This window comes from Platichthys flesus, chromosome 3, assembly GCF_949316205.1.
Source record: "Platichthys flesus chromosome 3, fPlaFle2.1, whole genome shotgun sequence".
NCBI classification, from domain to species: domain Eukaryota; kingdom Metazoa; phylum Chordata; class Actinopteri; order Pleuronectiformes; family Pleuronectidae; genus Platichthys; species Platichthys flesus.
Genome location: NC_084947.1, coordinates 25,853,763 through 25,876,075, shown reverse-complemented (window position 1 = coordinate 25,876,075; position 22,313 = coordinate 25,853,763). Strand labels below are relative to the sequence as shown.

Here is a 22,313-nt window from a genome sequence, read left to right as displayed (position 1 = left end):
CATAACCAGGTTAATCACATTAAAATGCAGGAAAGACGGTACTATATCAAGGTAAGCTAATGTTTTATGTGGACAAAAAAAGTGATGAAATCAATATTTCTGAGTAGAAATGAAAAGAGACCATAAGATGAATGTACGTTTAAGCTAAGTGAAGAAAAGGAAGAAGAAGTCTAGATCTAGATCTTTGCCTAAATATACAGTTAGTGAGGAATATTTTCCACGTAAACCTACACACTATATGGAAGTAATGAAGTTTATAAAACCAGATTTTGACAAAAACACAGCCAAGCAGCACCGACTTTGATGCCCTCATCCACTATGTTATATTATGCTTTAATGTCTTAAAATGAATTAATTATAAAGAATCACCATACCCAACATTTTGACACTTGGATCAAGTTTTTCTATTTTGGTCAGTACCGATGTTTCATGAACAGTGGTTGGACATTCAGAGCTTCTTGCAGGAAATTCGTTTTTAGGGTTTTAATTTCTTAACCCATATTTATAGAATATCCTGAAGCAAAAAGTTGTTCCTGAGTTAGGAGAGACACCCTAATTGGAACAGACTCAGGACCTACTTTTTTCACTGAACTTTTTTCACTGGGGCGGCTGAGAGGAAGAGCGGTTGTCCTCCAACCTGAAGGTCAGCAGTTCGATCCCCTGTCTTCACCATCTGCATGCCGAAGTGTCCTTGGGCAAGATGCTGAATCCTGAAATGCCCCTCATAGAACAACAAAGTGCTGCTAATAGATACACTTTATGAATGTGTGTATGTAAATGGGCGAATGTAAAATTCTACTGTAAAGCGCTTTGAGTGGTCATCAAGACTAGAAAAGCTCCTTCAATTCCACTGTGTGCAGGCTTTTATATTTTGTTCTCAAGTTGATTGATGATCTTGGCTTTAAAATAATTAGATAAATAAATGGATAAACATAACTGACTTGACTGTTACTTGATTATTGTTGTCATCCCTACAAGTTTCTATTTAGATGACCTGTGCTCACACTTTGTACTTTCAAGAGCTCTATGATATTTCAGGATCATTTTGACGACCGCTGCAGCATTAAACAAAAACTTAATGAAGAGTTTAATAGAAGCCGCTTTATTAGCTCAACACATATCCTGCAGCATGCATTGCTCATGCATGTGGACATACAAACACAAACTTGTGATTATACTGACCTCTCTCCTCATAAACAGTTACAGAAAATCACTACAACAAAGAAAACAACACAACACTGTGGTCACACATGGAGGAGCAAAATGTACCCCAATCTCTACAGGAAAAAATACAAAGTCATAAACACTGCTTAGTCATGAGACAATGCACAAAACAACTAAACTGTATATTTATCTTTGAGATGCCTAATCTACAGTTAGATATAACTTCAGAGTACATTGGTATTTCCAAGGTCTGACTCATCAAAGTCAATCTGTCTATTTACACAGTATTGTTTGGTTGCTACTGTAATGGAAGCATTACATTAAAACTGGCATGCTCCAACAAAATAAAAGAAGGAAGCTGTGTACTGGTGGGGGATGGGTTATAGTAGAAGTGAATATTCTGTGTTTTAATTTTCCATCATAACTGAGAAGCAGTGGACCATTGTTGGAGCATATACTCAATACTCTTGATTATACACTTTTCATTTATATCCCATTACCTCCATATCTCATCCAGTCATCTAAACATGACTTTTCCAAATGATCATCACACAGAGCACAATGGACCACACAGAACCTAAACCCAGTCTCTCCCAATACATGTTGATCAACTTCAACACGCTCAATTTAAAACACAATTTGGTTTGTGAGTCAGCAGCCATTGAATCCTGCACTGCATCGAGTGTATGTTTGATGTGTCATGATGGGGGGGGGGGGGGGGGGGGGGGGGCTGTTATTCATGAATGAGGCTGAGGGGGCGAACTACAGGAACTTCTTAACTGGTCTGTGTTTCTCTCTCTAGGTTTTTGAGGGTTTTCAGAAGGCGAGCAGGGGTGAGGATTTCCAATGATCCTGAAAGACACAAGAGGAACACATGGTCACAGTTCAATGCGATCTTCAATACCATAAAAAGGCACTGAAAGTCCATCTAGACTGTGTTTTTCCTTTTGTCAATCAGTTCAGATCAGTCTAATATCCCAAATACAAGTGTTTTTTTACTGCTAAAATTAAAGGGTGTATTTCCAAGGTCTTCATTTCAAGTCATTCCTGCACCATTGTGGTAAGCAAGTTATTTATAGAAATCACAGGTATCTAAATGCACAGACAGACGACCAGGCAGACGTCCGTCCTAGTATCTTTATATTACACAATTTACACCTCATAATTCAAACCTTATAATGTATATTAACTGCTATAAAACAGCATATTGTTTCAACTAGGGCTGGACGATATGACTTTAAATCAATAATACGATTGTTTCAAACGTCTACCTCGATTACGAGCAACAATGAAGTTAAAACACTGCGATGTGTCATAATCTGCAGGATGAACTTCTAAACTTTAAAGTGTTTTCTTACTCAAGAGGCCTTAAGGTCTTAACCTTACTTTATTCTCTTGAGAAAATGTATGGTTTGATTTGGTGTCAGTTTGGTTGCAGCTGATTGGGCAATACAACTTACATAATCCTTATTATTGGTCCATATGACACCACATATGCTATTGCAAGTATTGTCCTCCCTTCATATCAGAACTACCAACCACCAACCATTTTCCTTGACCCCCATCTCTCCCTAACCTTCACCAGTCCTATATATCCATGTGCAGATATAAAGGAAGTAAAACAACAAATCAATCTTACCATATCATTTACCAATGGCCTTGTCTGGTGATACAGTTGGTTTTCAAGTATTAAAATAAAGTCAAAAGTATGGTCTTACATTTTTCAGATAACCATGGATGCATTATAAGAGTTGGATAGCATGTTGCAAGATCCCTCATTATCGCTAATCTTACTTTGGTGAGTATAATTTTACCTATACTGATAACGATGACTAAAGACCAAATTAAACAATGACCATATCGTTATTAACTGGAATCATCCTTTCAGCATTCTTTTCTGAAATGATTCCAAATATGAAACCGTCAGTACATCTTGATCATCTGTCATTTTGGAATTTAAGGAACCTTTAGCCGGAGGAACAGGTTTTGTAAAACCACAGATGAAGCCGGATTCATTTTTGAACAACTTCAACCTAATTAATTCCTCCATTACCTTGAAGGATTATTTACATTAAATATATGTGCTGCAACTTCTCCTCTTAGCAACATCATGTTTATATACAGTGTTAGTGGGAAACAGTGAAGCCAGGGAGGTTAAAGGAAAGCACAGATGATAAAAGGTTAGAAAGCCAACAAGGTAATGTAGTGGAAAATATGAGTCAGTAAAAAACAACTGCAGGGAGCAGTGGGTCAGAGTGAGTCACTGGGCACACAGGTAGCACTGGGATTCACAAATCACATCAAATCCTGTGTATTTACTTCCAAAGTTCTTTTCATTCTGCAGGCGTCTCCTCTGTGCCCTCTGGTGCGGCGTTGGGGTCCAAGAAGTCTGGGTGCTGAAGTTCCTTTAAGTACTTAGGTGGGGTGAGAATGTGGGTGGAACCTAAAGGGAACAAAAATCTGAAATCTCAGCACAGACTGAATCCTGGGTGGAACTTTGTGTGTTAGTCTTATAACAATGAAATACATGAATTCACTGAGGTCTTGATAAAAAGTTGCACAATTCTGCCAAATACAGCTTGTCCTTAGAGGTCAGGGTGAAGGTACAGGCAAGTGGGACAAAGGAGTCTGACTGAAGGCCAGATGATGTCTGAACTGCAGAGGATGTAGCTGTTTTTTCTCAGATATGATAAAGTTCCTTCAGAGCGACAGACATTATGAGGACATAATGACCTGCATGTGTAAAACTGGCAGAGTGCCTCTTTAAGGGATGCTGAATACCCTGGTCAGCAATTTCTCTGTTCAGTGAACTCACCGATCAGGGCCTCCCACTTGCCATTGGCCTGGGTGACCTCATACACGCAACGCATCTCGCTGTACGTCATCCCTCCGATAATGAAGATGATGATCCTCGGCCCCGTCTTAATCTCTGTGGGGCCTCTGTTCTTGTGCCAGTTACCATAGCGAGCACTGAATGGCGAGAAAAATTAAAATAGATACAGTATATATAACTGTTTATACAAGTTATGTGTTCAATTAAATATAAGCACACAAAAGACTTCACACCTGGATGGAGCACTGGCTTTGGAGGACACTTGTCGCTGGGAAATATATGGGTACAGTTTGGGGTCAAGTTTGTCCTCAATGGCATCCTGTGGGAAAATATACAATGGTTAGCATCATCTATGTTACAGTTCCCAACTAAAATACTATCTAAAGCCTCATTCCCCTTTCTAGTCACCAAGGCCACCTCCTCTTAAGTAAAGCTTACTAACATTGACAGTATATAAAAATGAACAACGCATCTCCATTTCTTCCCAGTATCCAGAAATGTTGTCATTTGCACCAATGATGTTATTGGGAGCCATAGTCTGTGCAGCAGTTATCTTGCTATTGTGGTCACTGGAATTAATTAAAATCAAACTTAATGAGCCAAAAATGAGCGCTTGGACCTATATCAGTGTGATATGAACTAACTTAAATGACAGAAACAATCTTTGACAAAAAATTGTCTCATATGCTAACCTGGAGGAGGCAAGGTTTATTGCCTATACTACAGCCAGTAAACAGATGGCGATTGAGATGATTTTTCCATACTCAACTGTTATCCCTGACAGTTTTTTTACTTCTTTTTAACTTTTCCTTTTGCCTGTCCCTTTTACCAGATAAAGAACATTTAGTGACAAAATATGTTTTTTTATTAAAGTAATTAATTCACATCAGTGAACAAGACTGAAAAAAGATTTATTTTAAACGAATTGATTCACACATTATTTAGCTATAGTAATCAAGACAATGGTTTAAACTAATAGACTTCAAATGAATACAGGTTATAAGCACGTACGAAAGCTTGACTATCTCTTCCCCTAAACCTATCCTGCTTTGGGCCCCCAAATTTATAGGGCCGGCCCTGCCTCCCAAAGAGAAATTAAACCAGTCTGAATGGCGCCTTAGTCCTTCCTTCAAAAGAACACGTTGCCCTGTCAAATTAGCTGGAGGAAGATTTATCATTACATTTTGAAAATCAGATCTATAAATAAAACATTGCTAAGATGCATGTGTGTATTAAACATTAGTATGTTGTCGTTCTGCCACATTTCAGGTACCTCAATGAGGTCCTTGACGTGAGGAGTCCACCTGGACAGCTGGTAGGTCTGCTCACTGATTCGCTCTTTACGATCCGGCTTCTTGGGTTTCTTTGTGATGCCCTGTGAATAAACCACACTAAACTCTCATGTAATTTCTCCCCTCACATCATCAGATTAGCTCACTGAGGAAGATGAAGAGCGTGACATTTGTTAGACTTCATGCCAGATGATTATCTGATCCTGATGAGTTATTTTGGTTCATTTAGGCCTCAAAATATTTTTTATATTTTAATGTTTTTTTCCTATTGTGCTACTGGGTTTAGGAAATAGTGGCCATCCCAATGACTGTGGCTCAAGGTTTAGAAAACAGAAATAATAAAAACACTTTCCAACCCTCTTATTATATTTCATATGTATGTATATGTATATGTATATCATCTACAGTATCAGTGGTCCTGAATAACAGTGTTAATGGTTTAAAGTAATAGTGGACAGGTTAAAGTTTATAATGAGACACTGAGCCAGGACAGCTCACCTCAGTGATTATAGGAACACCCATGTGTGCCATGTTGGAAATGATGTCACTGTCCTCTGGTGGGATGCTGGCATGCTGAAGGAGCTTACACAGGTTCTCCTCAGAAACCCCTAACATACACATGCAGACACATAAAACCCAAGCAGCGCAGATTTGCAATCAACACATGCAACACACACATGCATGAGAGCAGGCACATTAAAACAAATTGTGCAATGCATGCCAATACAAAGGTAAACTGAAAATTGGTTAGCACAAAAAAAAAAAAAAAAGAAACATGAATGCAAACACTAAGATTCAATGAAATCTGCTGAAGTACAGGAATAATATCAAGTTCTTATTTTCTCTCTCTCCTTCTAAAGATGATACTGATATGAAAAACAACAGGAGGACAGTGGGGATCTGACCGTTCTTGAGGAAGATGTAGAGCAGGATGATGCGGATCTTGTCAGTGACACCGACATTTGGGTCTAGTAGAACGGGTACAATGAGCCTCATGGGATCCTTGATCTTCTCTCCCTCTGCATCTGTGCCCATTGCCAGATCCTTAAAGGACAGAGGACACAAGTAGCCAAAGCTCAACATGACCTCTACATATGCTCCATTTTGACCATACATGGTATGTGTATAGTTGATATCCTGTGTACCAGGTAACAACATCCTCGAAATGACCTAGATACTTAATCCACAGGCATGAGACTGAAAGTTCTGAAAGTAAGCACACAAGTATTTTGCACACAGTCTAATAAATAATCAATGGAGGTGTCTCTGATTTACCTGTTCTACACGACAGAGTTTGTCCACAGTACCCTGGTAGCGGTTCATACAGTCCTCAGCCAGGTGGAGATGAGTTGAATACTGAGGTCAGAGAGGACAGATGCTTAGTGTAAGTGAGTGATTTTGCAGAGTGGAAATAATTGACTGCACACAGTATTAAAAAGCATGTTGTTTACACTTTGGTCAATTTCTGCATAATGTAGAGCAGCATTGTAATATTATGGGGCAGAAGGTAAAGGTTTGTCAGGAGGTTGTGAGGATTCGATGATGTGCCATTTATTATGAAAACAGTTGGGGAGAGCGGGGTAATGTGGGACATCGGGTAATGTGAGACACCCCCTGTATCTAGGCAACGGAACACATTTTTGGTCATGTGATCATTATGTTTTCAAGCCCCTCCCTTCCCCCCCTTGCCATGAAGGAGAAGTTGGTGCTGGTGCCGTGGAAAGTATGTTTTTTCACAAAAATTTGCTTTTTGCATTTAAAAGTAAATTTTCTTGCTTTGAACTTAATCAACTGTTGTGTCAAAACAAATTGATTCAGGTAGAAAAACTTATATATACATACATGTTGGTGAACTTCCAACATATAAAACCATGTGATTGATGCTAGCTGAAGATTAGCCTGAATTGCTAAGAGATGTTGTTTTTTCTAAAACGGTGGCTGTGGGGTAAAGTGGGACAAATGCTGTGCCATGAAGCACAAGTTAAGTTTTGTCTTAAACATATTTTAGTGTTATATTACATTATATATGTTTTATTTTTAATGTCATAAACATTGTAGAAAAGCCATCATGCCAAGAGATATACACCAGGAAATCTAGCTGTCGGGATTTTAACTATTACAACATGTGTTGTTATGGTAGTTTTAAAGTGGAAAAAGTAGGTGGACCACTTTACCCCGTAGCTGGGGTAAAGTGGGACACAAGACCACTTTTTAAAAAACAATCATATTTTCACTGCCCTTTGTCCTGAAGACGTTCTGATCATTTCCATTTCTAGAAAACATCCTGAATTAATGTGAAATGTGTAAATTTGACTGATATATCATTCTAGCTCACCTAGAGGGGAGCAAATGTAAGTAAGTAAGTAAGTAACATTTATTTATAGAGCACATTTAAATACAGCATAACTGACCAAAGTGCTGTACAATGACAATAAAAGGCAAATAATACAATATAACAATATAACAATGTGCTGACGCCTCTTGGTGCCATTTAAAAGACGTGCAGCTGCATTTTGAACCAGCTGTAGACGTCTGAGTGAGGATTGGGGGAGGCCGAGGTAGAGGGAATTGCAATAGTCCAGCCGTGATGTAATAAAGGCATGAATTACTATCTCCAGGTCTTTATGAGATAGGAAGTGAAATGTAAAAAATGTCCCACATTACCCCGCTCTCCCCTACAAGTACAAAATAGTACAAGTTAAAAGTCAAATCAAAAGTTGCACCTGATGCTCATCTTCTGTTCAGATGCCTTACATTGGTGGGATCAGGCTATTATCAGGCTTATATTGTGTAGCCTGAACCCAACACAATACAGGGAGTGATAGAGTGGCCACTTTACCTCCCACATGAATAGATACAATACCTCATGGTGATGAGTTTCAGACTCACACCTACCTGCATTTCCTGCCTGTAGAATGACAAGCTCACCAGTAGAAATACTCGTCTCCATTCCTCTGCTCTCCTGTTCTACATTCCCTTATCAGCTTTATGGTATGGGCGATGTATTGCTTTATTTCCACTCTCTCTCTAAGCTCTCCAGCACCTGATCATGTTTTGGATTTCACCTCAGTCCTTTGTCCCTTGTTTTCCTGCTTCTCTTTTTGTATCCTATGTGTTTTTTTCACATCTGTCTCCTGAGACGTGCCCGATGCCCCTCTCTGAGGGGACCCACTTGAGTAGTAACACTTGAGTTTCTACCTTACTAAGCTCCTTCTGATACTGGGGCATCTTCTTCAGCATCTGAGCCAGTTCCTTCATGGTGGTCTGAAACACACAGATGATTGAGGCACTTTATTAAAAGAGAAAATAGTTAATTACAGTTTCCCTCTGATAAATTACTACAGTTATATGTTTTGTATACCATTTCTTCTTCACTTCTATCATAAGCAGATAAGGTACTTTTTATTACATTATGTTTATATTATATGACAGCTACAATTATTAGTTATTGAGAATTATTTATATTTATCACACTAGAGCTTGTGAATGAACCAAAACCACAATTGATGATGAAGCTGCTGAAGTGAGGACAGGACAGGATAATTACAAATTATAGTTACTTTATATTTAGGTCATGCAGACCATTGACAATCAGGACACGAGAGGAACTGCACCCTCTAGTGCAGAGGCGGGTGTATTTTCTTGAAAGCTGACCCATATCTGCCAGACAACGTGAGCCTGTGAATGATTGGTTTGACCAGTGCCATACATCACTAAGTTGGCTTCTACATGTGAGTATAATAATGACGCATCTCATTGTGTCAGGAAGCAGCTGAGCTGGGGAGCCATATACATGATCATACATGATTGCCGTATGCCAAACCTGATTGGCATACGGCAACAAACAGAACTATGCGACGTCAAACTCAATCAGTATGGCTATCGCTAGGACAACCCTTGTCCTAGATTCAAGAAATGGTTAAATATATTACCTTACCTTTTCTCCAGTGTTCACTTTTTTGTCGGCAGAGAATTCTTTCAGAGAACGGGTCACAGCCCTGTGCAGAGGATTGAAAAGAGATGGTCAGAAACGACAAACTTGGGTGTTCTGTATCATATTCCCTGAGATGAATAATGGTTCTGTGCTTGCTTTCTGCCAGAGATTTAGGTGTGTGATGGAAAAGGAAGCATCTCTGAACATTAAAGAGACATAATGTGTTCAAGTTCCTGTCAGTGACTTGCAGTTGTCAAAATCTGTCCCATGCCATGAAAAAACAATCCAACAACCTGCTTTTACACTGTCAGTGGTCCCAAGATATTTAACCCCATCGATTCAGAACCAAACACATGACCAGACGCTTGTCACCTAAATCCTCTCAGTAAAAATGAACTATGAACGTGAACTAGTTCATTTTCATCTGCATGAACTGAACTTGGACTTCGTTCTTTTTAAGTGTGAACTGGCTCAACCCTGCTTCTACAGATGAACTCAGATTCAGATTTCACATTCACTTTTAATCCTGTAAAGGTTTTTCAAAGGTTTGTTTGATTTAAAAGAACAAAGGCTAAGATGCCCCAATTGATTAGTATAAAGGTTCTTTGAGTCTGATAAAAAAGAAATGTTCTAAATAACATCATCCTATGTTTGCTCAGAGGCATAGCAAAGAGACAGACACATTTAATTATGGTGTGGTATTTTTTAGTTTGGTTTTATTATATTTTTCAAACTTAATAACTCAATCAATAAAAAATATATCTTAAATGTATATATCCGCCATTTCCATTATCACAACAATATACTGAGATTGTGTTTAATCGGATTAAAAATTGTAATCATTTGACAACCCTAACTTTATATAAATATATTGATATAATACGAAAGACTTTGAATCCCTGAAACCCTAATTTAGATGTAATAATGTGTAAAATGTAACCAAATATATCTGTTCACTTTTTGGTCTTTGATTGATCATGAGGAGATTCTACCACGGTTCCTTGTTGTTTTCATGTTACGCTCCATTTGACTATGTTGGCCTAAGTAGTATTTCTCTGTGACAAAATATTTTTCAATTTAGTCTATTTTAAAATGCGAGGAAGTTGCTCTTGTCTATTGGCATACCCTGCTGTGAATCTGTTTATGTGTAAGGAGAGGGTCGACTTCACTCACGTTGACACCTCAGCGATGTGTTTGTGTCTCAGAGTCAGCCACAGGTCGTCGTCCTCATCCAGCAGCACCTCCTTCATTCTCGTCTCTCCCATCCCACTGGTCTCAAAACTAACAGAGAGGGTGTGAGAGGTTACAGGTTATGCTTCTTCCTTGAACTGAGGCAGGGTTTTGTTTAACCATATAGACTGAGACATTTGTGTTGTGTTTAACTTAAAGAGCCGTCTGGCCACAACTGAAGAATATAACCACAAAGTGACAGTAACAATAATAACAAAATAGACAAATACTTAAATGACATCTCAGGCTCAGTGACTCCTGGCAGCTGTCCTTCAGTAGTGTCTTTACCTGTAGACATCGTTCTCGACTCCCAGCAGGTCGTAGGCCATGGCCTGCAGCGTGAGCTCATGCAGGACAGGTGTCACAGGGTCGAAGCCACGATCCAGAATGAGGAGCTGAGTACGAGACTTGTCTGGACCCTGGAGGAGACATGAATCTCTGTGTAGGCTTGGTTTCTTACAGCTCACCATTCCACTGTATAATGCTGCATTTCATAGTATATTGTCAACCAGATGTTGACTTTGGTCATTAACACTTTCCAAAGAATACGACATCTAGAGCTGCGGATTAAACATAACGTCTAAATTTACTAACTTTGGACTTTTTAATAATCTATTTATAATTGTTTCTAAACTAAAAGAGAAGCATATCATTCTTCAGCTGGATGATTCAAATCAAGAAGATCAACCCCTCAGAGTTGTTATCACCAGGGGAGGAACTGTTCTACCACTGACATGCACAGGCAGAGACAAACGTCAGCTACACAGTGCTCTTAACTACATGAACAAATTACAATGGCGGAGAGAAGTAAGCACTAAAAAGTGTGGTTACACTTACACCGAGGTTATATATGTGTCCACCAATCAAATTCAATCTTCTGCCTCCGCTGCTGATAAAAAACTCCTGGATGAATTGTCCTTAATATTTATTTAGCTTTTGTGTTTTAGAAATCTGAATATATTCATTGTCTTAACAAGGCATGTTTTTATTTCATTATCAACAATCAGCTCCAAAAATGTATGATGATATTTGCAAATTATCCATATACGCTACGTGCTGTGTCAAGTGAGTGTCGGGTTATATATCTTTATACATATTGAATCCCTACCTCTCCCATGGTGGGGTCATCAGCCTTGTATCCATCTAGCTTCTCCTGAAGCATCTGGGCCAGAACTGCACAGTCTTTGTACTCCCTGAACCCAAAAACACATACACACGTACAGCAACTCACATAAACAGTTTTCTAACCAGGAAACACTGATGATGTGTTAATATACCTCACATTAATGGCCTATTAACGTAATAATTAACTTATCAATGTCTCCATGAGTAGGATAGCACTGTAAGCAATTGCAACCTAAAACTCAGTCAAACCTGAATTTGAGAATTCGCTAAAAAACAGCTGAAGTGACAAGTCCAGATAGTTAGAATAAAACCCTGAAAAATACATGCAGTTCTGATAAATGTACTGTAGGTGGTCATTTGTAGTGGTGTTGAACTGCTATGGATTATACCATGAGTGGTTCCTAATATTTTGACAACGTTTATTCGTATAAGGGGTGGCTTTGGCTCAGGGAGAGAGTTGTCCATTCTGAATTGTCATTGGGCAAGATACTGAACCTCAGATTGTCTCGGATGGCTGGTGCCGTCAGTGTATGAATGATGTGACAGAAAAAGTGCTGCATGTAGAAGTGCTGCCTGAATGTAGGTTTGAATGGGTACATTTGATTTGTACCGTAAAGTGCTTCGAGTGGGTGATAAGACAGGAAAAAACATACATATACATACAATACATTGTATTTACCATTTTACGATAAATGCATTTTAATATTTGCACATAAAAAAAGACTATTGAAATGTGCTGGCTGTTCTTACGCTCTGTATCGGACTCCAGGATACTCTTTGAGTGTGGCACAGAAGGTAGCAATCTGCTCAGCACAACGCTCCAGCATGTTATTCTTTACATCAGCCTTAAAGGGGCTGTAGAAGTCCTGAAAGGCATCCACTTTGTCCAGGGAAAAGACCTAGGCACAAAGGACACAACAAAGAGACAACTTGAGGTTCAATGTCAACTTTATTTCTGTTTCCAACATTTGAACTCATGAATGCTATGCTGGTTGTCCACATGAAGATATTAACCTATAGGCTGCATTTGACACAGGTATGCATACCATTCTTCATTATATATAACGCCCTATGACGATCAAAATTGGATTTGGGATGTTGTCATCTATTACATAACATTATTACAGATTACATTATGTACAGAAATCGAACACTTGAGTCAATTAGAACTATTTTAGCTGGAAAACTTTCAATGATAAAGTAATAAATGAAAATGTATTGGTCAATAGAAGCGTTTATCTATAGACTGGCCCTAATTAAACCCTTTACCACCCCCCCTTACAAACACAAGTACACATGCACCCATCTGTTACTGACAACAATCACGTGATAACACTCCCTGTGCTGTCTCCTGTCACACGTCTCATCTGTGATCAGCCAATGAGGCAACAGGAGAAAGAGGGCAGGGATATGGGGCTGGTTTAATATGTTCCTTCCACTGCAGGATTAAAATGACCGGACAACAGCAGAGGATTGACGGCTAAAGCTGACCCAACACAAAGCACTTTCAGTCTAGTCCTCACTGTGTCTCCCTCTGTTGAAGAACTGTCTCAATGTCACAGGAAGAGGGGGAGGGGGGGGGGGTAAGCATGTGTCATCCTATTCTCATAGGAAGGGGTACTCTGACTGTTCCTACACCAAAGAAATGGGACGTACTTCCTGCCACCATTAAATTTGTATTTATCCATTATTTATAGCCTGATTCTCTCGTCTTGATCTCGCTAACCCTTTCTTAAACTTGAATCATAGACAACTATGTTGTTTAGTAATGTTTTAAATTCAAATCACATTTTAATGATAAATTCAATTAATTTATCTTTAAATTAAACATCGGCTTGAAAAGGCTACTCTTGACCCAGATGTTTGAGCCACCAATACACCCATATCAAGGTTTTCTTTCATAAAAAGAACAATGACGTGATACTTTGCAGAGGAAAGGCCTTTTTTCAGTCAGTAAACATGCTTTTGGGACAAACAAGGCTGGTTTAAGTCGTACTTAACATATTTCAATTTGTAAATTTTTCAAAATGACTCCACATGCACTCCAAAGTTATTATTGGAGTTCCACAAGGTTCTGTTCTTGAACCAACACTATCGCTTTGTGTGTACTTCCTTTAGGCAATATATAGAAATATCAGAAAGCAGCACACACATTTTCATTGTTATGCAGATGACACCTGGCTGTTCTTATCTAAGAAGCCTGACCTTAAAGGTGAGTTTACTTTTGTAGAGATAATCAAACTCTGGTCACCATGTTTTTTTTATCATTCGTCACACCCATCCAAATCTTCTTACAGATCCTGAGCAATGATGCACAGTATACACACACACACAGTTTAAATAATGTAAAAAGACAACCCCCCCCTATACACTGCATCTCAACATAAAAACAAACACCAGTCAAAGTAGACCTCGAGCAGGTTTCTCTGCAGGTTTTATACACTGTTGATGGAAAATTCATCCAAATCAGATTTATCCCACCTGCAGTAGATGGTTACGAGATGCCATGGTCTAATTCCAGTCTGGACAGAGTCTTACCTGTGATTCATAGGTCAGAAAGGCGAGATGGATCTCAGTCAAGGCCTTCATGGCTTTGGAGGCGCGGGATTTGGTCAACAGTCCAAACAAGGTTTCTGGGATTGCTGCAGAAAACCAAAGAAAAATAGAATTACTGCACTATGGGTTTTATCCCTCTGCACACCAGTGCAGTTTCCGTGTTCAAAAGTGAGTTTTTAAATGTTACATGTATGCCGTGTTTGGGTAGAAAATAATTACTCACTGTCGGTGAAGAAGACGTGAGCCGCCCGGTACCTTGGATTTTGTGGGTCTCTGAAGTCATCGATCAGACTCTCAACAGACTTAGACAACAGAGAACATGTTTTGACTAAGCAACTGATGTTTCTTGTGTGTGTTTGTGTGTATGACTGCTGGTGTTCGTGAGTGTATGCCTATGATTGTGTTACTTACTTAGGCATAATCTAATGTGTAAAATGCTTGGGTTGCCACTTCCACCCAAGCTAACTATATCTGTTTTACAATTAAGGGGCTACATCCTTTTAATTTGAAGACCAATTGTTTCAAAGTGGCAATCTTTAGGAACCTTCAAATGACAAAGCAACAAAGGATTCATTGTGCCTTGGTGACTTATTGGATTTCGTAAATATGGTAGCAGATGACAAAGACCAAACAGAAATACATTTTCAAATGTTAGTATCAAACTCAATAAGCGCTGAGCGATAAGGCCAATAATTATATTACGATGAGCAATTTCTTATCAGTTAATTTTGATAGTTATCGTGATAAATATCACATTATAGTTTCTGTTAAGTTTAAAGACAGATTTCTGCTACTAATGGCAGCAGAGATTGAAACACTTGATGAACAGCAAAACGTTTTAAATCCGAGGTAGATTAATTATATATTATACCTCCTCACTGTGCCTACACAGTGTATGAGCAATATATTGATATACATTATAATACACTTTTATTATATTGCTTATGATGACAATTATATTGTGTAAATTATTGACAGTGTTTGACTTCACAGCCCTAGACTCAATCAAATAGCTAAAGTTACAAATGCAAAATAAACAATGGGCCTTTCAAAAAAAAAATCTTGTTATGTGCCATTAGTGAATCAAGCAAGAATCTCCTCCTTCAAACACACCATCTCATTTCAGTTCGGCCTCCGAAGGATGTGGCCCCTGAATTGGGACTCTAACTCTAACTGTTACACCTATTGTATTCATATAATGAAGGCAGCCAATAAGACATTAGTGAGTAGCTGTGAAACATTTTTTTCTCAACCATAGAAATCTAAAACGCTTGTAGAGGAGCTGTATGATTTACCTCATCCGAAGGTGTGATCAGGTAGATGGCCTCCATGCTGGGTAGAGGCTCACGCTTCTTCGTTATGTCTTCTACAACTGAGGAGTAGAAGAAAACAACAATAAATCAATACCTGTCCATCCAGCTCCATTTACTGTGATTGTGTAGTTTGTCGGACCCCTCAGAGCCCTCACATTACAATTAGTTTTTATTTCTCAAAACACTTATGTATGCTGAATTACTTTTTGAAATATTTCTTTGTTTAGTCCTTTGAAAGAGCAGGAAGCAAAGCCATTTTTTACACTTCGGGATATTTGTGCTATATATGATTGTTGAAGGATGACAGTGTGTTGTTTTCTCCATTCACTGTGTTGGTAAAAAGGAGTGAAGAGATAAGTTGGTAGAAGGTCTTCCCTCTCATAAAGCTACTCTCCTATATTATTGACTAACATTAAATTATAATCTGCAGTGACATCCTCAAATGAAATCAATATCTTTTGCTTCTATAACAATTGGGGGTAATTCATCTTTGGCACATTTATGTGATTATCACCATAAACACAAGTTTTTTAAATGTTAAGGATACACTGGTGTGTGTTTTTTGTGTGTGTGTGTGTGTGTGTGTGTGTGTGTGTGTGTGTGTGTGTGTGTGTGTGTGTGTGTGTGTGTGGAAGAGACAGAGCACTGTGACCTTAGCTCCACTGTAAAGACAGGCTTAATATTAATATCACGTATAGAATGCTGTAATATCACATAGTATATCTGTAGTGCGAGTAAACAGATGATGAGCCTGATGAAAAACCACCGATCCAGCACCTGTAATGATGACCAGTTAAAAAACTGTACATACTGCGCACTAACACACTTATATAAGGACCCTGTGCTGTTTCCTAGTTATTGTATATGCTGGAACTATTTGTTGACCAACCACAGTGTTAACTGTGTGTAGCTTCTTGAAATCTTGTCAACCAGTGACGTTGTGAGGTTCAAGCTCATGCCATCTACAAAGCCCCTGTACATCCACATGAAAATAGTTGTTATTAGATCCTCTTAGCTGAACTAAATTAAATTAAATTACACCACGTTGTGTTGAACTGACTTCAGAGCTACAGCTGAAGTGACCTGAGGTGACCTGGGCGGTTGTACTTACTGGTGATTCCCTCTGACATGATGTCTGTCATCTTACAGCAGGAGGAAATCATCCTCATACTCAGCTTGTCCACCACCAGCACCTAGAACATAAGTATACACAGCAGAAGCTTATTTATAGATTTTTGTTTAGGATATTTTGAGTGAATCTATTTAGATTCAATTTTATGAGATGAGATAGGAAAGACTGATTAGAATAACAGGGCCATTACCTTCCACTTCCCTTTTTCTCTTGCCTTCTTGATGACATTGTTCATAATCTCTGTAAAGAAAGAAAAGGTTAATACCACATTATTAAAACTAAAAACGTGCATCTATTTATCAGATCGATTTCAATCTGTTAATGTTAACATTGACTCCTCCGTTTCTATATTAAATTCAATGAAGTTTTATTGCACACACAAGTTATTTATGGAGTTCCACAAGGTTCTTTCCTTGGACCGAACCTCTTTACCTTATTATGCTCCCTTGAGGCAACAACTTCAGAAAGCACCACGTAAACTTCCATTGTTAATGCAGATGAAACCCAGCTTTATATCTATCAAGCCTGTTGAAACTAATCACTTAGTTCAACATCAGGAATGTCTCAAGAAAATCAAGGCCTGGATGACCCAGAACATATTACTTCTTAATTCATACAATACTGAGGTCAGTGTAATTGGCCCTAAACATCGAAACACTGTCAGACCAGATAGTCACCTTGGATGGTGTTAGTTTGGCTCCCAGCTCCACTATGAGGAACTTTGGAGTTATGTTTGACCAACACATAAAAGACAAGTTTCTATGACAGCTTTCTTCGCCTGCATAATATTATGAAAATTATTAACATCCTGTTAAATGTGAGTTTTTCACATCCTGTTTCCTTGCAGCAGGTATGACAAGTATCAAACTGTTCTCCTTCCTCACAGCATTATAAACCCCAAAACCTAGTGAACCACGTGGTTAACAGCTGTTTAACAGCTGTTTGAGTAAACATGATATGCAAATAAATATAATGTGTAAATTTGTAATGCTGACATCAACAAAGTTGGAATTACCAAGTTCAACTTAGAGAAGAATAATCAGCGGGCTACTATCGAACTCCCAGTTCACCCACTGTCTAAAAGGACAGGCATGTGTTGGTCATAATTAATGATAATAATAATAGTTTATAAAGCACTCTTCTTCACAAAGTTAAAATAGAATTTACAAAAGGATAAAAAAAAACAATAAACCAATTCAAGGAAAATGTAATTTTTGGAAACCTATGGGGAAGATGCGCCATGCAAATACAATATATCCACTCAGTTTATAATTTTACACTGTCTTTGATAATGTAAAAACAATTTCCCTTACACAAACCCAAATAAAACTCCTGCACCGCTGCAGTAGAGCTGGACAGCATGAAAACCAAGGCACAGATAATAGATGTGACCCTCTCATGGAGAAACTGTACACCACCAACATGATGTACGATGTAATATAATCCATAAAAGAGGACTGAATTCATTACTGACACAATAATAGAGCTTGAAGAGTCAGTTCAAGAGATGTGAAATCATACTGATGCTTGAGAGACAGGACCCGGCGTTTCATGACATCCTATCACTTGTTTTGATGAGCAGCTTCCCAATTTTCCTCAGTGGGGGTTTAAGTCCCGTCCGGTCTGTCAAACTGAACATGAAGGGCCCACTGCAATCACTGCCTCTAATCTGCTCCCAATCCTCTTACCCCATCCACCACTCTCCACCACTATTTCTGGGCCGTTTCTGTGTCAGCGGACATGACGTCACAGGGGAAGCAGCATCATCCGCTCTCGCACACACATACACACACACACACACACACACGCACCATCACACACACACACACACACACACACACACACACACACACAGAGAGACGGGGGGGGGGGGGCAGAAACAATATTCTTCCATAATAAGTCAACATGTCCTGTTTACACAAAGAGCCAGGGTGACGTTTCAAATAAAGAGGTGCTTCAAAAATGTAATAATGACATGACTTAGATACTGTGATAGATCTGAGCCAACAGCACAGCTCATGACAATAACTGGGACAATGTTAAACTGAAGATAATTCTTTAATATTTGTCACAGATTAAATGAAAATTGTTTTATGATTTATTACGAAACATTTCTTGCACGCTGGACCAGCTCTCTGAGATCCTCCAGTCTCCAGTCGGCCAGCCCCTGCTGTCTGAGGAAAGCTGGTAATGACAGTAAATGATGTATGCATCAGTGAATGGTCCCGTTTATCCTATTAGTCATCAGGATTAAGTGGTGAGGTGTTGTGAAAGAATGTGACAGACCGGCAAGCAGCTTTCACAGGCAGGATGAACAACAACAGGCTGCTGCGGTAGATAGATCTGTGTAATAGTTTGTATATTTGATCACAGTAAGTAGCCTTAACTAGCAACATGCATAAGAGAAGCAAATGTAATGGAAGAAGAGACGTTTGTGTTCATTAGCTACATTAATGTCTGACTCTCTTCCATCTCTACAACCCTTCTACAAGCAGTGCTGTGCCCATGCTGAATTTAAAAACACTATTATATGTCAAATAAAAATGTAATGATAAAAAAATAAGAAGGGTTTGATCAAGGTACTATAGATACTATACGCTAAAATTTGATTAAATGCTAATTGTCCAGTTTTCAAGACATACATCCAATTACAACATATAGGCCGTAGTGTTTTGTTAACTTGGCCTCTAATGAAGATGGAGCATGTCAGTTCTTTTCTGTGAAGCATCGGCCCTCCTAACATTTAGAACGTGGAATGGTACCACCTCTCTAATCAGTGGAAATGCAAACATGACAACTGAGTGGACTAACTTTTAATCTTAATTTTAATTCTTGGTTAGGGCTTTAGCGTTTCCACAAGATTAGCTTTGCATGATTAATGGTTCCAAGACCGACCCTTTGTGCCAGGACCCAGTGCTTGTGGGCACAAGCCGGTGTGGAAGTACCCAATACCAACTACAAACTATACACTCACTAAAAGGGGAAATTAAAAAAAAAAGAAGCTGGACGTCTCTGTTTGGTAAATATTGGTCTAATTATCTGCTTAATGTGTGGACACAACTTTGGATTTGTTTTTTGAATCACAAGCAAACAGAATTTCTATAAATATATGCTCCTGTTGATAGGTCCTCTTGTGGGAAATGTACTAAAATGCTGAGTGATGTGCTGTAAACGGACCTGTCACACACACTATACAGTGCTGGAACACTACACATACTGCTGCTACACCTATGTTTAATAAAGTCTATGTGCTTCACACTGCACAGCATTGCAGCTGTTTCCTTTGAAGGGATGGGACTTCTACCGGACAAGATTTAAATGATCTCCCTTGTGAAAAGATTTTATAATTTTTAGGGTGTTGTTTTTCATCAGACAGGTAACTTGTCTTCTTTGGGGCACTTGAAATGGATCGTGCTTTACCTGTTTAGTGTCCATGTGTTAAAATGTATATAGTGCATTGTCCTAAATGCTCTTGTGATTAACCCTGTCAACCCACACATGGGTCATTAGAGCTGGTCGGGTAAATCTGACTAAGTATCTGCAATTATGCCCCAACAATTACTTAAGAAGATCTCCGGTCACAGTTTTTATCAAAATGGCATTAGGACATACTGGTAGTCAATACCACTAATAGCAGTGATTTCCACTGTCCTCAATATCACTGTATCTTTACTGTAGTATACGTCCAGGATTGAGTATACACAAAAAAGTTGTTGCTGTTTGTTTTTAACATTATTTTAAATGGTACCATAATAATAGATCTTTTTTGCGGTGATTCTGAATTACTTTCACTCCTGTAAAACTGATGATGATATAGCTCTGCATCAGCCAAAGCTGAGTGAGTCACTGTTTCCTCAACAGCATCTGTCTCCTCGGTGAAGATGACAAGCTGACTATTTAATGCGTCCCGTTTCTGGGACATCCGCTGAGTGATAACTTGATCTGTTGAATAGATGTAATTACTCGGCAAAAAATGTTCATCCTTAAACAGCAAATACATGTTTTCATTTCCTGAATGATCACTGGGATAAAAAAGTGTAACATGATTGACATAAATAAGAATTGGAATAAGAATTAAATAGGAATTTGGGGCTTTTCTAAATCCAATTAAGGATTTATAATATTTCAGAAACATCGATTTAGTTAAAATGTTTGTATAATATCATGAATAAATACCACCCAAAAAATGTAACATGAAATTTTATTATGAATTTATTAGTCATTTATTATATATATGTTTATTTATTTATAACTCTATACATTTATTTTACCAGGTGCCACTTTAACCCGCTCGTCATATACAGCAGGTTAATTCTGACCCTGTAGCAAGAGCGGAGAACCGTGCTCAGAGAAGAGAAAGGTATGTTAAATAAAAAAATTTTTTAATGAAAACTACAAATAAAGCAACATGAAGTACATATTGCTCCTATGTGTTTTTGATTCCGGGATGAAATGCATATTTGCAGTAAAATGTTAGAGAAAAAGATTCAGAGAGAGAACTGGAGGGCTGCATCCAGAGTTTACAGAGAAAGTAAAAATATGTCAAAAGGTTTGTTAGACCTTACGTCGCCATCTAAGGAGAGCATTCCACCAGTTCCACAAGAGCAGCCAGTTTAATGAAATGTTTGTTCACAACAATGTGTGCTGCACTTAAATTTTCTTGATGAGATATTTTATTAAAATCTCATCAATGCTGCACTTGAATAGTATGATCTACAACTCAAAGAATGTTAGATATTATATGATATTGCATCAGCGTTTGATTATATTTTGTCATTCATTATCTGTCACAGAGAAGTCTCCACTCATGAATGGCCACAGTAAACTACATTAGATAGTGTTTACTATATATCTGCTAATAGTTACATTATAACAGTTAGAATACATTTATTAAGTGATGTTGTTATCATACCATATGGTTATCAGACCATAAATTGTCAGTAAATATCAAAGCAATTTTAGCGTGCGCATCTTTGGTCCGGTGAGATCGCAATTGCTTGCGTGCGAAAGCAAATCTCTACGATATAATAACTTAGTTTGAATGATGGTCAATGATGGGCTACTGGACAGCTGACAGCTCAAACGGGCGCTTGTTAGTTGTCCGTTTCATTCATCCTCCTCCTCTCCTCTTCCTCTGAGGATGATGTCACAGCTCTTAATCCGCACAGGCAAAGATTAACGAAGCAGGATTTACGCAGAACCAGGACTCTGCTCCTCTTTTCCAGACAAACGCCAAAAGCGGATCATTAAACATAGAAAATGACACTAAAGTCAAACCGAACATCGCCAAACAAGACGTTTGTAGAACTAATTCACTGACGGTGAAATCTAGAGAAGCATCCATCTGATGAGCTGAGTGCCTCGGATGTGTCTCACCCGCTTCTTCTGCGCATCGAACTTCCCAGAATGATTAAACGTGTCAACAGGAGCTGCTTAATCTATATCACCATTAATAATAACTACATTTACATCATGGAAGAAAAGCGTCCATACTCTCACTGACTATCTCCCACTGAATGTGGATAACCATTCATCCCTATACAATACTCCAGACTCTTTGGAATAATACTCTACAGACATCTACGAACTATGTGAACATGTTGGGTTATAACATAACAACTATTTTTATAAATCATATGAACACGTCTTACTTTCTCCAGCAATGGCTTTTAGTCCAAGTGGTGACATGATGAGACCTCTGCCGCGCGTCCAGCTCTCCACAAACAACTGAGCG

General features: G+C 38.5%; 1 protein-coding gene across 1 annotated transcript; it reads right to left on the bottom strand.

Annotated features, from left to right (window-relative positions):
• Positions 1-1,884: 1,884 nt before the first annotated feature.
• Positions 1,885-22,313, bottom strand: stxbp1b (syntaxin binding protein 1b). Its single transcript, XM_062379863.1, has 20 exons — positions 22,231-22,313; positions 16,770-16,819; positions 16,559-16,640; positions 15,430-15,506; positions 14,358-14,436; positions 14,117-14,220; positions 12,329-12,477; positions 11,562-11,646; positions 10,742-10,872; positions 10,397-10,504; positions 9,227-9,287; positions 8,488-8,553; positions 6,565-6,645; positions 6,195-6,333; positions 5,788-5,897; positions 5,271-5,372; positions 4,231-4,316; positions 3,980-4,134; positions 3,484-3,607; positions 1,885-2,016 (listed from the first exon to the last, which is right to left on the bottom strand). The coding sequence occupies exons 1-19, from the start codon at positions 22,265-22,267 to the stop codon at positions 3,498-3,500; spliced, it is 1,812 nt and encodes a 603-aa protein (XP_062235847.1). The 5' UTR covers positions 22,268-22,313; the 3' UTR covers positions 1,885-2,016; positions 3,484-3,497.

Bases quoted from the DNA above. Each gene is read 5' to 3' on its own strand.
- stxbp1b (XM_062379863.1), bottom strand. From the start codon at position 22,267: ATGTCACCACTTGGACTAAAAGCCATTGCTGGAGAAA. The intron at 15,507-16,558 runs GTAAGTACAACC...TCTACTCCTCAG, and splicing joins CATGTCAGAGGGAATCACCA to TTGTAGAAGACATAACGAAG. The intron at 10,873-11,561 runs GTAGGGATTCAA...TGTCTCCTCCAG, and splicing joins ATGACCCCACCATGGGAGAG to GGTCCAGACAAGTCTCGTAC.